Source organism: Seriola dumerili, unplaced genomic scaffold (assembly GCF_002260705.1).
Source record: "Seriola dumerili isolate Sdu_G_001 unplaced genomic scaffold, Sdu_1.0 BDQW01000056.1, whole genome shotgun sequence".
Taxonomy (NCBI): domain Eukaryota; kingdom Metazoa; phylum Chordata; class Actinopteri; order Carangiformes; family Carangidae; genus Seriola; species Seriola dumerili.
The window spans coordinates 1145523-1161471 of NW_019174311.1; the positions used below are offsets into that span (position 1 = coordinate 1145523).

The 15949-nt window shown below is 40.4% G+C and overlaps 1 protein-coding gene across 1 annotated transcript in view; it reads right to left on the reverse strand.

Moving 5' to 3' along the window:
• ubr4 (ubiquitin protein ligase E3 component n-recognin 4) overlaps window positions 1-15949 on the reverse strand; it is a 55762-nt gene that overhangs the window by 22254 nt on the left and 17559 nt on the right. Inside the window, exons 24-54 of the mRNA XM_022741867.1 lie at window positions 15788-15910; window positions 15451-15680; window positions 14903-15021; window positions 14694-14791; window positions 13987-14144; window positions 13662-13868; window positions 13441-13542; window positions 13257-13357; window positions 12305-12692; window positions 12036-12099; window positions 11674-11865; window positions 9819-9889; window positions 8835-8982; window positions 7833-8066; window positions 7574-7744; window positions 7256-7438; window positions 6767-6925; window positions 6465-6617; window positions 6049-6276; window positions 5641-5798; window positions 5331-5505; window positions 4726-4927; window positions 4139-4302; window positions 3608-3824; window positions 2954-3170; window positions 2047-2110; window positions 1788-1922; window positions 1191-1365; window positions 829-960; window positions 594-715; window positions 199-310 (exon numbers count right to left, since the gene is read on the reverse strand). Of these exons, the coding sequence (XP_022597588.1) occupies window positions 199-310; window positions 594-715; window positions 829-960; window positions 1191-1365; window positions 1788-1922; window positions 2047-2110; window positions 2954-3170; window positions 3608-3824; window positions 4139-4302; window positions 4726-4927; window positions 5331-5505; window positions 5641-5798; window positions 6049-6276; window positions 6465-6617; window positions 6767-6925; window positions 7256-7438; window positions 7574-7744; window positions 7833-8066; window positions 8835-8982; window positions 9819-9889; window positions 11674-11865; window positions 12036-12099; window positions 12305-12692; window positions 13257-13357; window positions 13441-13542; window positions 13662-13868; window positions 13987-14144; window positions 14694-14791; window positions 14903-15021; window positions 15451-15680; window positions 15788-15910 (5002 nt within the window). The remainder of the gene's footprint in view (window positions 1-198; window positions 311-593; window positions 716-828; window positions 961-1190; window positions 1366-1787; window positions 1923-2046; window positions 2111-2953; window positions 3171-3607; window positions 3825-4138; window positions 4303-4725; window positions 4928-5330; window positions 5506-5640; window positions 5799-6048; window positions 6277-6464; window positions 6618-6766; window positions 6926-7255; window positions 7439-7573; window positions 7745-7832; window positions 8067-8834; window positions 8983-9818; window positions 9890-11673; window positions 11866-12035; window positions 12100-12304; window positions 12693-13256; window positions 13358-13440; window positions 13543-13661; window positions 13869-13986; window positions 14145-14693; window positions 14792-14902; window positions 15022-15450; window positions 15681-15787; window positions 15911-15949) is intronic.

A 15949-nucleotide genomic window follows, 5' to 3' on the forward strand; every position in this document is an offset into this window, starting at 1 on the left:
TACACAGAGCAGGAATGTGTATGTTGACAACTTTTTCAAACTGTAATTGTCCTAATGCCTTGTAACACCAAACCATAAGAACTCAAAAGTTGTAATACTTAACCCCACAAAATTGCCTCTTGTTATAAAAGATTTAAGTACATGTAGTAACATGCAGTACAAGCACTTATGCTTCGTGTGAAGCCTGTGCAAACCTACCCATTGGTGTGTTAGAGCGTGGGGGAGACGGAAGGGTCACATGTCGCCGTTTGTTTCTTGGTCTAAGCACTCTGATTAGAGCCTGCTTACAAGCAAAACTCACAGCTGTGTCCTGAAATTGGTTGAAATACAAAATGGTTACTTGATGACAGTTTCTCTATACTGCCTGTAACTACAGGAATCCATGTAACAGATCATATCCTAACTATAAATACTGTAGCCCTGTCTTATTAATAGAATGTTACAATGGCAATGCTCAACAGCAATGGTAGAATGTTTTTTCCCTAAGTTTGGAAAAATCACAGCATTCTTTTTCAGTCATAGTGATTTTATTCAACACTCATTCTCAAAGAATCACAAATTCTAAATGAATTGGTACTAAGCTTGGTACTTACAGGGCATAGTAACATCTGCATGTAGATTTTGGAGGCTACATTGATGTAATCCAGTTCACATGTGCAGTATGCATGGATGATGTCCACCAAGGCATTTACTGTTGCTTCCACATGAGTTAGGCCTTAGGGAGATGAGAAGAAAACATGTTCAGTCGTGATCATGTAACTGTACACATTTCTGATATTCAATAAATGTTAAACTCTAAAAACTTTGGGTCTGCATGTTTGCACTTACCCGGCAGGCAAGCAGGTGCAAGAAATGCGTTCTTTGGTTTGAGGGCATGAAGCTTCCAGAAGTTATTCATCAGCTGTGTGATGAAGTTACAGCTTTCGCCATCTAGATGTTTTTGCCCATCTTCTGTCATTTCTGAATTAAGACAAGAGGAACACAAATTACTCGTCTGACACTTTTAGATTAGTCTCCAAGCCCAATATAAAGTCATTTTAACCAATAGTTGTTCAGAAGAATTTCTTTTAACATAGTCTGTAAATTATGAAATAATGGTTAGAGAAAGTGTAATCATATAAATCATTTACACATAAATTGACATTCCCTAGTCTTGGACAACACTCATAAGCAGCTGACCAGCCTCTTACCAGGATCTTGGTGTAGTGACTTTGTTTCTGTGAAATGCACCAAGTTGTTGGGTCTCATGATTGCAATGGAGCGGGCAGTGATCACAAGCCTCTGGAAGACATCAGGGTCAAGCTCCCTCCCCTCACGAGTGCAGCTATTTAGGCACTGCACTGCGTTACTCAACAAGGACTGGTCCTGATGAAAAAAGGACCACAAGTATTAGCATCATTCGTCATAAGTAGTGTGATGTAGAGGATGAGCACATTACACACCTTGAAGTACTTGAGTGCATCATTATACACTTCTGAGGATGTGGTTTCTGAACAAACTGCTGTGTAATCTAAACCTTTAAAGGATTAACTGTTGATAAATGATGAACAAGCATTGACCGGCTTAATTCCATCATACAGGTTCAAGAAAGAATTGAGGGATCATAAATGTAAACTAGAAAATTGTGTGATGTGGTTTTCCCTTGGCTCACTAATTGTCCCTTCCTCACTCAAGTACTGTATGCCACAAGTGTTGTTAAGAATGCAAATGATTTTGCAGGACACATTACAACACTATGTACATGCCAAATGCAATGGTTTTGGTCTAGTCTAAGACCTGTGATTTACCTTGTGATTGTGGTAGGCGGTACGACTGGTGTGCAGGCTAGCAAGAAGTCCCTTGGTCTGCTGCTGCACACCTGCAGGGGTCGGCATGGAGAGGAGTAGAGTGGCCAACTCCAGCGCTGCAGCCTTATTCTTCTCCTACAAAAGAGTTAAAGACATGCAGTCAACAATGCAAGACAAGACAACCAAGTTTAATACAGGATTTTTCATTCAAACATGTTATTTTCAAAAGCATCAAATAATAAAATCTTTATCCCTTTACCTTTTCATTGGAGGAACCTACTGCAAAGCAGCTTTCCAAAGCCTCAAGGGAACTGACCACCAACCTGAAATTAAGAAACCAGATCAACACTGCTGCTGCTTTGCCTTAAACCAACCAAACAATCAAAAAAACAAAAAGGAAATCTCAACTTGTTGCAATCTGTGCTATTCTAAATGCCAAAACAACACTGAATACAAGAATAATTGCAGTAAGGAAAATAATGTTTTTGTTGCTGTACAAGCGTGGAGATGGTGCATGGCATGTTCACAGTCTCAGGCATGGACACACAAACTGGCACACATGCACAAAACCATACAAACAAGCAGAGAAAGGGCAGTTACTAACCGGTCCAAGGTTGATAAGGACTCAGTTTCACAACTTTTTATTGTATTTTTTGGGAGCAAAAGAAAAAGAACAAAAAAAGTGTGAGGATCACATAAAGAAACAAGTGAAATTAAATGGATCAGTTGAACAAAAGATAAGCATGCAAGAAAAGATGACATCACGATAGCCATGCACTAAACACTCTAAAGAGAACCCATCCCCCATTGTTAAAATTTCAGTTTCGACCAAAACAACTTTTGTTTCATAGCTGGACCCATGAAGTGTTAAGATATACTAGGTGTGGTTGATATGATCATAAAACAGTACTGACTGATCCACAATGGTCTAATATACCCACAGGTACTAAAAGGACAGACGTATAAACAGAATGGCAAAATCTGCAGTATAGATATAAGGTATTTTAAAAGTGGCAGACTGGGCCATTATGAAGTCAAAGAAATTGTCACACTATTTCATCAGATGATGAGTGTGGTTAACTTCTCTACAGGGGATTAAGAACTGCAGATTCCAACCCCAAAAAATTTGTGTTGACCTTATAAGTCCTAAAATAGAAAGCCCATACCTCTCCAGCACAGTGCCACTAGTGGTAGTGGGGGTGGCTATGTCTCCATCAGAGGCACCATTGCCCTGGTTGAGGTTGGGACTGCAGACATTGTTGACCGAGGCAGAGGAGAAGTCTTCTGGTGGATCCTCAGGCCAGCCAAACTGCTCCTTGGTTTTACCGTAGATCTTGATTGAATCAAGCATGGTGACTCCAGCCGGGTCAACAGATGCTCCAACTTTAAAATGAACAGGAAGATGAATCTGCATCAGAAGATGGTTTCTGAACAGTCTGCAGCAAATTCAAGGTGACTAAGTTAAAGGGATCAGCACAGTGCAAAATAAATCATTTGTTTATCCATCCATTAATAACTTAATTATGCTGCACAATGTCAATGACGCAGTCAGCATATGGTCTTTTTGGACCAACAAACAATAACATTCTTCTAGTTTCTAATAATGCTGAGGTATTGCATGACATTTCACTTTAAGTGAGTTGTCAAACTGATTTCATTCTGAAAGCTTACGAAAGAGAAGCTACAAAAATCAATAAAATGATTTCTGAAGTAATAGGTAACAATCCACACAAACTGATATCATTTATAGAGATGGCAAAAAATATCCTCTAAACAACAAACAACCAGATAGTGTGATCATAGCACACTCTCGCTCTTACTAAAGATAGACAGCTTCTTGTCAGCCTGCAGGGCCTCCTCTCTGGTGAAGGGGAAGTCAAACCAACGGGCTCTTGTCAGGTTTATCTGCATGGTTCGGCCAAACACCTCCACGTAGGAAGGAGCCCTCTCAATGGCCTGAGTGCCCACCTGCACCCGCATGCCTGTCATAACCATCGAACTGTTGTTGTTGACTGCTTCCACCGTAAATCCCCCAGGCTAGAAGGAAACAACCAGAATCGTGACAACCTGTTTAAGTGTTTACATAATTTATCTAATAGCGCATCACTACAACTACAACAACTACAGTTTAAATATTTTTATTATTATTTTAGCCAGAAAGCTCCACTGTGAAATGGAGGTTCACATTTGTCCCATTATATATTTAGTTTACATAGTTTAAGCTGTTTTATATATTACTCATTTACAGCATATCCTTTGTGCTTATAGTGTAAAGTAACATAAAATAAGCACACGGATGACTGACAGTAGTAATTCACTACGTAAGAAAAAGTTTGTTAAAATAACCTTACCTTTGTGTTGGCCACATACATCCCAGTGGAATTGAGCCTGTGTTTGATCTGCTGTCCATTGTAGACCTGCAGCAAGTCATTGCCCCCAAACTCCACCTCTGTCAGCTGCTGGTTGTGTTCAAAGAAGTCCACTGGAAATGTCACCTGACTGGAGGTTCGGGTGGCTGACAGCAAAATCATTACATTAAAATTTTAACATATTGCAAGGACACTGAATGTGGTACGGAAGTAAGCATTTTATGCAAACACAAACAAAACCACTGGATGTAGTCGTAGAAATTCTAATGAAAAATGGATTGCATCTTGGATTGATATGGACTTTCAAAAACAAGAGAGCTGAAGCCATAACAACTGACAGAAAATAGAAAATAATAGAAAATATTATTGAGCTGTGTTGTGGTTTAGGGTTACTATTCAACTGTCAGCAGTGGTTAACCAGGCATTTAGGCAAATATTCAGCCATTGTTTGGATGTGACGATCACATTGTTCTGCTAAACATTGTGTATGTTATTTCTCCATGTTGGGATCCAGTTGCTTATGGCCCTGGTGATTAATAATAGTTGTGCTTTATAAGCTTCAAACTCACTGGTAGCAGCCGCTTTGCGCTTGCGGACCGGCTTCATGATACTGATACCACAGCTGGGCTGCAGTGAGGGCTGGAGCCAGTAGGAGGTGTTATCCACATTGGCCATGTAGATCCGCAGGCTCCCATCTTCACAGAGAAGAATCATGGTAGTGCGCTGTTGCTCATTACTGGCAGTGTGTCGGATGGCTACCATATCTTGAATCTGGGGAAATAACTGAATGTTAAATTTTGGAAATGGCACTAAAATCAGCCCAGTAGATGACACCAGGACACTAGGTTCCACAATAACTTCTGTAATTTCACCTGTATCATGTTCTGTTACTGTGTTTGATCAACGTCCAAGTAAAGTGTTACCAGTTTCCCAAAATGTATGTATTTGATAGTAATATAAAAAGGCTTCACCCCAACAAACAAATGCTTCCTATGTATACACTACAGACTCGCCTGAATTGGACCTCTGTACTTGGAGAGACGTCCTCTTTCCTTTTCACATAGGGATTCCTTTTTCTTTTCTGTACATTGCAGTTTCTAAACACTGAGGCACTATTTAATAAGTTTTAACCTGCGAGTGAGAGTTACACTTCAGTACAATAAATGTCCATCACCTTAGCTTTGGCTGGCAGAGTTTTAATCTCTTGGATGAGGAAGGTGTCAGGTTTGACCATGATGACCAGTGGTATGCCTGTCGTCTGCTGCACACAGCACACCAGGCCTGGGTGGTTCATGACCTCAGACCACTGGCACAGAGCAGGTGACATCTTACTGCTACCGCCATTAGAGCTAAAGAAGGCAGGAAGGAGGACAAGAGAGAGATAGAGACATAGTTCCAGTTTCTTCCAGTTACCCATTAATTTCCCCTAGATCCAGTGCAGTGGCAAGGAAGTGAAGAGACTGTATACGGTGTTGAAGTGTTACCCTTTGATGTTGATGGGGAAGAGCCTCTGCACGTCGGTGGTGCTACGGCTCACTGTGGCAGCAAAGGACTTTCCCTGGCTGTAGCTGAAGAAAAGCATCTGAAGCACATGGGAGTAATAGACCGACACACCACCGCCGGCTACCTGCCCATTGCTATCCTGGAGTCACACACAGGAATATTTACCTCAATATTGCTTTCTGCCATTCAGCAATTTCAGGAAACACTGATATGCGTTGTGTTTTGTTGAAAGTGTGTAAACATGAAATCAACCAAACAAAAAATTACAGCAGAAATACAGCGTAGGGTGGCAATAGTGTAGCAAGCAATCATGTCTTTTGCTGCTGATATTATTCTGCACAACATTCTGACGATATAATTTCATGGCCTATGTCCTACATCCCACTTACCTTCAAGTCTTCGTGGTTTATCTCCAAAACATTTGTCACATAGAAAGGGCCGTGTTGGGCACTGCTAGATTCGTCCATGATCTGGGTGTACATGTAACCTGCTGAAGACATGATGACAATAATGTTCTTCCCCTCTTCATTGAAAAGGAATGTAGCATCACGGATCTTGGAACTTGGCAGCAGGAAGTAGTACATTGGACTCAGGGCATCCACTGATAAGTCATATATCTGTTAAACAAGGGAGACAAATAGACAAGTAGTTATGTAAGTGTTTTTCTCAATATGCAAAAACTGCATAATCATAGTCATTATGTTTAGCACTGGTCTTCCCAAATCAATCAAAACACCAATAATAGGTCAATAATCTTAACTCAAAAGTAGATAAATTACACCTCTTCTCTTAATACATACAGTACCTTGACAAAGTCAGCAGTGATGATGGCAAGTTCAGTCTGCGAGCCAGGTAACCAGATAGCTTTGATGATAAAGTTGCCTGTAGCCAGTTGTGGGTGCAACACCAGATGGTCTGACACAGACCCTGTGCTGCTGAAAGTTAGTACATGGCAGTCCTGGGAAAAAATGAAAGAGCAACAAACATAAGTCAGTCAAATACCAAATCTCTATAGCAGCCATTCGCATACAAAAAAAAATTGTGTTAAATATTCTTGTGTAATTTGCAAGACAATTAAACTATTACAATAAAAACTGATTTTCTGACCTTGAGGCCGCACACAGCCAGGTAGTCTTCATTACAAGGGTTTCCTGTGAGACTGAGGACAGTGAAAGGGACTGGGGCTGAAGCCAGGCGAGTCAGTGTTAGCTTCCTCTTGCTCGAGTCAGCTTGCTTCAGGAGAGTGGATAGCTGGAGAACTGTTATCTGTCCAGTGAGAGAGAAAATAGGTTATGCTGTGTTGTAAAAGGGAAGACACTGTAAACTGGTGATGAACCTTCAAAAAAACTGCTTCAATGATTTATATATAAAATTATAACAAAAGTCACAAATTTAACTTATATAGTACTTATATATAAGTAAAGAAAACCAAACAGATATGCACACTAAATGGGGTAGAAATAAATATTAGTTGCAACTGTATATAATTAACAGAAGTGCAGCTTTGTTTGCTAGTTTTGCTGTGAAAGCAAAGAATTCTCCTCTCAAACTCCTTTAAGGGAACCAAAAACAATTGAACTAGTTTGTGTGGCTTACCTTTCCCTTTTCATGGCTGACTGCAAGGTGCTGGCGGCGGCCATGGGGTGAGGACAAGACACACATGGCAACACGGCGCAGGACATGTGCACTGATGAGCTGGCGTATAGTTTGTCCCTGGTCACCACTATAGTTCATCCTAACATTCTCAAAAGCTCCTTCCTGAGAGCCAAGTGTGGGCACCTGAGGAAAAGAGCCACCGATAAGAACACTAATGCACAGAGGATACAGAATTTCTAGTTTCTGAATGGTTGTAAATAAAGGATCATGGAATGAAATGATTTTCCTAACCCCTCCAAACTCTATAGATCATCATACCATTAACTGGTCTGTCATCTCTACATTTTTGTCCTGATTGTGCAGTTCATTGAGGGCTTGCTGAGCCCGGCTGCTGCTTCCCACTGCTGATGCCTGCTGGAAGTTGGTCTGGATGGCTTCCATGAGAAACATGAGCATCTCCAGTATTACTGCTGCAGTGGATGATCCCATCTGTATGGAAAAAGAGATCCAAAAGTGTGAGTCACACAATGTACAGTGATGAGCATGTAAAAGAAATCTTAAACATATTTTCTCTCACCACTTGTGCTAGCAACTCTTCTTGGCAGCCCTCAATGCTCTTGCACACACTGCTCTTCTTAGGTCTGTCCTCGTCTCCAGATTTGCCATCACAGATTGTGACCTTGCCCTTGTCAGAGGGTGAGGCATTCTGGTGGCGGATAGCACTCTCAGGCATACGCAGTTCACTCTGGAACGCAGAAGACTCTTTGAGAGTGGAGCCCATGCCACTGCTGGGGCTGCGTTTGACCAAGGCCTGCAGATGATATAACATAAAATAAAGCAGTGAGAACAGCAACAGTGTCCATACACACATCAATATAAACTTTAATATCAAATACACAATTTTCACATGGGAGCATCATCTCTGATTAACTTCTTTACAATTAGAATAACTTGTTTTTGTTTTCACTTTCCTAGCTTCTCCACAAAGTGGAGTGTATAGTTAAAAGGTTGGTCAGAGAGATTGTGATGGATGGAGATGCACTTTATCTGAACCGCCTCCACAGGCAAACAAAAATCACAGATTAAAAAAAGACCTTTGATATCACTGGAACAATTATCAAGGGGATTCATTAATGGAATTTCCTGAATACCAATAGCATATACTTTCACGTTATTATGCCCTTGCAGGATAGTTCAAATCATAATGCATCTAACAAAATATAATCACAAGACTGACACAGAAGAAAACAAACACAAAGAAAGAATGCAAAAGGCCTATCATACATCAGACTAACAATAAACTGAAGGTAAAATGTAGTTGATGGTTTGTTCATCATCACATGCACATTCAAAAACCCATCATTTAAGATTAGCTAGGAAAGCTGGCCTTTTCAGTACACAAAATGTTGACAACAGACATTTGTAACATGATTTCTCTCATTTTCTGGCCACTTGTGTGGGCTAGCTATAACCCTGACCAAATGAAATGACTGGATGGAAGTCAATGGGGGAATGACTTGCAAGCCAAAGTTACCGCTGTTGTTCTCTTCCCATGATGACCTGAGGTATTCGGTCTCACCTGGCAGCTGCCATCCTCTTTGGCACCGCAGTCACAGAAGAAAGAGCCATATTTGGCATAGGAGATCTCATGGTCTTTGTGACAGACCTTGGCGCACACTGTGCACACACCTACCCCATCGACCATCTTACAGGTATGACAGTGGTACCTGCAGAATGAAAAGGAACAGGGCAAGACTGTGTATAGGACATCAGTTACAGGATGTCACCTGCACACTCTATTTCTATATTATGTTTGGAGTCATATATCACAGGACACACAAGTGGTATTTTATCATGCTAACATCTAAAGCTCATTTGTGTATGTACAAAACAGAGATAGAGCAAATATAATCCCATTCTAAAGATAAGCATACAGATTATTTTCCAATACCTGGGTTCAAATAACTAAATCCTTACAGATGCTGCTCTCATGTTAGGGTTAGACTCTAAAAGTAGAGACTGTAGCTACATCAAGGCCTTCAGGTGCTGGAAAATCAGAAACTAAGCAGTACAATGGATACTAAGTAAACTCCTAGAGTTGGCTTCACTGTTTGCAATCTAATACATTAACACAACAGGAAAGAAAATACAATGCTTAAGAAAAATGTGTCACTAACACATATTGTTACTTTTCCTTTCATCTACCTAACGCTTAACTATAATACTAATTAAAATAATTCTATGTATCGCTTTTTGACTGTCATCAGTGTGGAGTTATGCTGTTTCCATCGATTATAACAAAGGTCAACAACTTCTGATTCACGTAAACCTACTGTGATTTTTATGGCCCAAATTTTCTTTTTTATTTTGATTTATGGAAGGCTTCCTGTTATTAGTTAATGTTTCCTGTGCGACAAATCTATTTTTAGATCTAACAGCCTTCTAGTTTGTACCAAAAGACTGAAACTTCCCTTAAGCTGAACATGATTAAAAGATAGAAACAACCTCTGATCTCATTCAGGATTAAAACTGAAATCACAGGGAACAATAAACTTTTCTTTACCAGTGCTGGTTCATGAACTCCTTCTGAGTAATGGTGAAGGTGCAGAGTTTGTTGCAAAGGGAGTCTTCATCCTGTCAAACAATGACACACGTTAAGATGGATTGCTCCATTTAGAGAATGATGGAGCAGAAACCATAGAAAAATGTGATATGTGAAATGTGACAAAAAAGTGCATAGCTTGAATATGTTTTAGTGAAACCCAAGTGGTACAGACTTTTAATATTATATTGTCAGGTACTTGCAGATCACATTGTGCACTCAAGTCTATCTACATGAACTCAGCTGATTGGATGTGTTAAGATCTTCTAACATTGTTCTTTGACAGTGAAGAAATTAAAAAATTTGAACACACGTAGCAGATTAACTAGAATATGCTACATGGTAGAACAACAGAACCATAATTTTACTTGCTTCAAAATGTACCAACCAAATTAAACTGTTTAAGTGGTGCACTTCACTGCTTATGATTCTACAGAACCTTTACATTTAAATTAGTAAAGGAATCACAATCATGGAATCCATGGCCTCTGGATAAAGGGAATGCTTTCTATTTCCTATGAAGTCAAATTCCATGATGTTATGTTATCCTTATGTCATTTTTGCTCGGGACAGTGCCATGAACTAGACTAACGGCTAGGGCTGAACTATTACTTGCTTATGCGATAATATCCCAATATGATAAAATTTGATTTTCAAACCGCAGAGAGAAGTCAGCTAAAAAGGGAGCAACAGTTTGGCGCACTACACTTTGACCTGCTGTAGAATGAACCTATGGCTCGACAGAACCTGGCACTGAGGAAACTTTAGTGTCTAAGAGGAGCAGTACGTCGGTTGTGTGGAACTATTTTCGCTTTAAAAAAGGAAGATGCTGCACAGCGTCAGGTATTGTGCAGAACCTGCCTTGCTAATGTTGCTACGTCACAAGGCAACACTACTAACCTCTATCAGCACAAAGCCATGTATCATAGTTGCACGGCTACAATGCTGACCACCAGTGTGTCCGGTAAGCCAAATACCACCTAACAATGATCACGGACTGAAGTGTTTGAAAGCATAACTCCATATGAACGTGATTCGAAACGGCACAGGGAAATTACTCAGGGAATAACAGTTCATAGGGAAAGATACGATGCCTCTCAGCACGGTGACCAAGCCTGGCTTTACGGCTTTGATAAATAAAGTGGATAAGCAGTACAGCATGCCCTCTCGCACATATTTTAGCCAGGTTGTCAGACCGGAGCTGTATAAAAACACAATGAGAGTCGCAGAGATTTTCTCTACTACAACTGACATGTGGTCGAGCCATACAGCGGAGCCCTATCAGAGTCTTCCGGTGCATTTCATTAATGAAGACTTCGACCAGCTGGGATCTCCATGAAGAGAACCATGTCTGCATAACGACTGACAATTTTACATGCTTACAAGGCTGTAAGTTAAACTAAGTCAATATACTACTGTGATTGAAGTAGTTAAATAAAAATATGTCATTCATATCAATTCATGTATCATCTAATTTCATCATGACATATAGGCCTGGCCTAAAGGAAAGATGTTTAATCTATCTAATATTGTGTTAGTCGTAATATAGAATAATTTATTGCTTGTGTTTGTTGAATAATACAGAAGATAAGGAACTCTAAAAAAGAATTGCATATTAAATTGCAATATTGGCGTTAAAAAAAAAAAGAAAAGAAAAAAAAGAATCGCAATTACATTATTTTCCCAAATCGTTCAGCCCTACTAACGGCCAAGGCATAGTATGCACCACAACCTGAGGGACTTTACATCAAAGTCAGCCTTCAGCAGGAAATATTAAAAAACTGGTTTAAAGTAACATAAAGGAGTGAGATCTCACAGAGTCCTCTGCCTGGGAATCTTCCTCCTCTACTGCAAGTTCCTCCACCCAGTCTGAGTCCACTTCCATGGCCTTCTCTTCTCCCTCCATCAGCATTGCTGAGGTGCCTTGTCCACTGCTTTGCCGCAAGGCATTCATTACATCAGCCAGATAGGAGATGATGTGGCAGGAGCATTCTAGCATGCTTGCATGCTAAAACCAAGGAACAAGTGCACATCAATTACATCAAAGTTGGTTAAAATGCTAATGCCTTTGGAAACAAATTAGGTCAGTGTTTAAAATGCAATTACATCTAGATGGAGTCAAATCTATAAGGTACTTCTATAATTTGTTACAATATACTGATAGATATAAAAACATACCTTTCCTTGGGATACGTTTGTGCTCACTTTTTCCACGACATTCTTCTGTGTTAAATACTTTTTGCTGCGGAGGAAAATTAGAGCAATTTTAAATAAATGTAACTGCTGCATGACCATGGTTAACAGGTTAGGTCACCCAATGCAGAGAATTAACCATTAACATGCATTGCCTTTTACCAAGAAATTCTTCTTGTGAATTTTTACGTAGCATTGATGCCAAAAAAAAGCATAAATCAGGGAACAGCATGTCAATGAAACTGAATTCTTACCATCTGGTCAGCCAGTCGATAGCTGCTCTGTGCAGCTGCAGGTGGCCGGCCCCCTGTCCGGCGCTGGCAAGTGTGGCCATGATGACCATGAGCTCAGGAAAGCCTGTTCCGTCCCCATTGGACAGCATGTCTGTTGCCATGGGAATGAGTGTGCTGAGGAGGACAGTGCAAACTCCTTCACCCACCTGGCTGTTGTCACGCACAATATGAGTGGTCAGCAGCTGCAGAAGCTGTCGGTTTTCCTGCACTATTTCCAGCTGTTCTGAATCCTTTGGTGGTGTGGCTGTCATGCGTGTCAGCCAGGACTGCAGTCGAGAGGGCTCCACACAGGCCAGTTGGGCCAGAGAGCCACACAGGCACAACAGGCTGGGGTTTGGGCTCTTCTCCGCTGGGGACAACAGCATGACCATGAGATTTAAGCTTATGAAGACATGTGCTGCATCTGCAGGTTCCAGCTTTCAAGATTTCTGATTCTTGACACTTTAAATTAAGTGTTTGTTGTACCTCCATATCTTTCTGACATCAGAATACAGAGAGGAGGCTGTGTCTGACATTTTTTGTAACTTTCCAACACAAATGATCGGACAAGCACACCCACTTAACGTAGCTCTTGGCCAGGTGTGTCAATGTGACAAAGTATGTAAGTTCTGACCTCTCTCAAGCTTTCAAACTTTTGCATTCTTCACACAAGCACCCCCACCACTTTTCATGTGTGCAACAGAGTGCAGCACATGCAAGCCTTTGAGGAGAGCTTGTCTCAACATGTGTGTACAATTTTGGCCTCTCGTCCCTCTTTATGACAGCAGGCTTTTCACTCCACCTTCAAATTGGGCCAACTAGAGCAGTACTTAACACTTTTGCCTTTATATGTTCCTTCATACAAGCCATTCCATTTTAAGTATACCCAAGCCTTTAGATAGGTTTTTTTGACTGAAATGAACAACAAACTTACTGAGCTGGAAAAGCTTGGTGAAGAACTTCAGCACCCTGTTGCAGAACTTGGCTGACAGGTTTTCATTGGCTGTTGCCATCATAATCTGGACGAGCTCACCACTGGAAAAATAAGAGCAAAAAATTTGAGAAGTAGATGTATAAATGTGTAATAATGCCGACTGGTTTATCAGTTGAGCACAAACCTGAATGAAAAGAACTCTTCCATGGCCTTGCGGACTTGACTGCTTTCAAGCTGTTTTTCAAGGTACTGAAGGCATTCCTCAAGGACAGACTCATCCAAACCACTAGAAAATCAGAGAAAAAAAGGTTTAAGAGCAATGAAATGCAAACAAAAATCAAAAGTGCAGGCAAATAAAATAGTTAATTCAAATGTATTGTTTAATGCAGTTTTAACAAGATATACCTGTTGGGGTCTGAATGATTGGCAATGATGTTGTAACATCCAGTCACCAAACGCTCGTAGATGCGAGCTAGAAAGGCGTCTGACTCTGATGGGCCAAGGATGCGCTCCAGTGAGGTGCTGCTAATCTCAGCCACACTCTCTGTGCTGCTCTCCAGGAGGAGCGGCAGCAGGGTGCGCACAACCTGAGAAGGATTAAGCTCCTCTGTGCTGAAGAGACAAACATACAGCAATATTAACTGGCAATTAGAGGGTTTTCATGAAAAAACTCTATTCATCACATACTACTGGTTATATGTGAAATGATTCAGATTTTGCAAGCTCTTACACAATGAGGTCGCCAGTGAGGCGAACCAGCGAGAGTAAGATGTGTTTAAGAGAAGAGACCAGAGGCAAGGACTGACAACTCAGTGTGCCCAGGTGAGCTGCTTGGATGGCACTGATGTAGCTCTCTGATGGAATGGTATCATTGGCGAAGGCATTTCGCTGAGAGAGAAAACAAACCAGGCTATTAGTCTGATAATTGCTGATACAATTATTTTTTAATATTACATGTTGAGTAGGGCGGGGTATCTATTAAATGCTTTAAAGAATTTAATGTCTCGATAAGATCTACAAGTTAAAATTAATAAAATATAATAAACTAAATCAGGACAGCATATTAAACCGCATGTTTAAAAATGGAAGTTTCAACAAATGTTTCAAAAAACAAGAAATAACTGTTACATTGAAATAGATAAATTAAGTAACACATAAAGCAAATAAAAAAATGTATTTGCTCTGAACACGGCTTAGCCAAAGCCAACAGCATAATGTGAGGAGGTAGCATTTTGTGGTCATGTTGTCAGTCTGAGAATTAAAGAAGGTGCAGGTGGTACAAACAATATTAAATTAATAAGCTTTTAAGTAACAACTCACTGGTAAAATAAAGGCAAAAAAACTTAATGGTGAGTTAATTGTCTATATTCCTCATAAGGTGCTTACAAAGAGGGATAGTGTTTAACTGAGCCATAACAGCCAACTTCACTCACATACCCATGAGCCAATGTTAGGAAATTCATTGGTGTGGATGCTGTTCCAAGTCTCACATATTGTCTGGACAGCCGATGGTAAGTTCTGCATGATACTATGACCTGGAAAGTTTCATTTTCAAAGGCTCAGGTTAAAACAGTGAGTATAAAGAAAAGTTGGGAAAGTGAATCTTCTGTTTAACAATATTATTTCTGAGTAATTCTTCCACATACCGAGCATGTTGGCCTTGCAGCGAGTGGAGCCAATAGACAGAACTGCGGCGTAACCCTGGAGCTTGGCATCTGTCAGCTTGTTCTCTCCTTCCTCTGGGATGTTCATTAGTAGGTAAGACCTGTTTATGACAAGTTTGGTTTAATAATTGGATTAAGATAAGGGATTACAGAACAGATGGATTATTTTAGTTTTCTAGACACAAATGCAAAAAGATGGTTTCTCAGTAATATATAACCTGAATGCTGTTTGCTCAGTCCATGTAGTCCATGCAACTTCACCACTATAAATTTTGGTTGTATTTGTTGGTACATATAGATAGATCCTCTACTGTTCTTGTCATGCCGTTTGTTACATGTGGAGGATCATGTGGAAGTATAAGGGTTTTTTGTGTTTTAATCCTCAACGACTATAACTACTTTTAATCTGTATTCCTAAATTATAAAATAAATTCAATCAATAATTCAGTCATCCTTGGGCACATGGCCTGAATCAGCTTGTCACATGTTCAGAGGAGCACAACGCAGTAGTTTGAATGAACTTTACTCACCTTGTGAAGGCCGTGTAAACATCAGTGAGCTGTAGTGTGGCTGGCAGCAGGTTCTTTGTGATCTCAGAAGATTTGTGGGTGTCTGCCTCAATGGCAACCTTGGATAGATGGTCATCTAAGGAAACCTGCACTTTAGAGATGACTGCATCCAGTGTATAGATGGCTTGTAGAGAGGGTAACTGATTAAGTGGAAGAATAACATTTGGGTCTACACAGGAGAAGGTGGAAATCTGCAACAAAAGCAAAATCAAGTCGTCACAGACAACAGACAACAAAGTTCAAATCTTTGAACAACAATACATATGCACGTCATCAGTGACTATGCTGCAATCATTACCTGTCTTGCAATATACTCCTCTGCTAGCTCCACATCGTATTTAACAGTACTGCACTTAGCAGATGTCATCTCAACTAGTGAGGCTGCTTGGTCTGTTTTCATTCCCTGCTTCACCAAGTGTTCCTGTCAGTGATGGCACAGGCATATTCATACATAAAATGC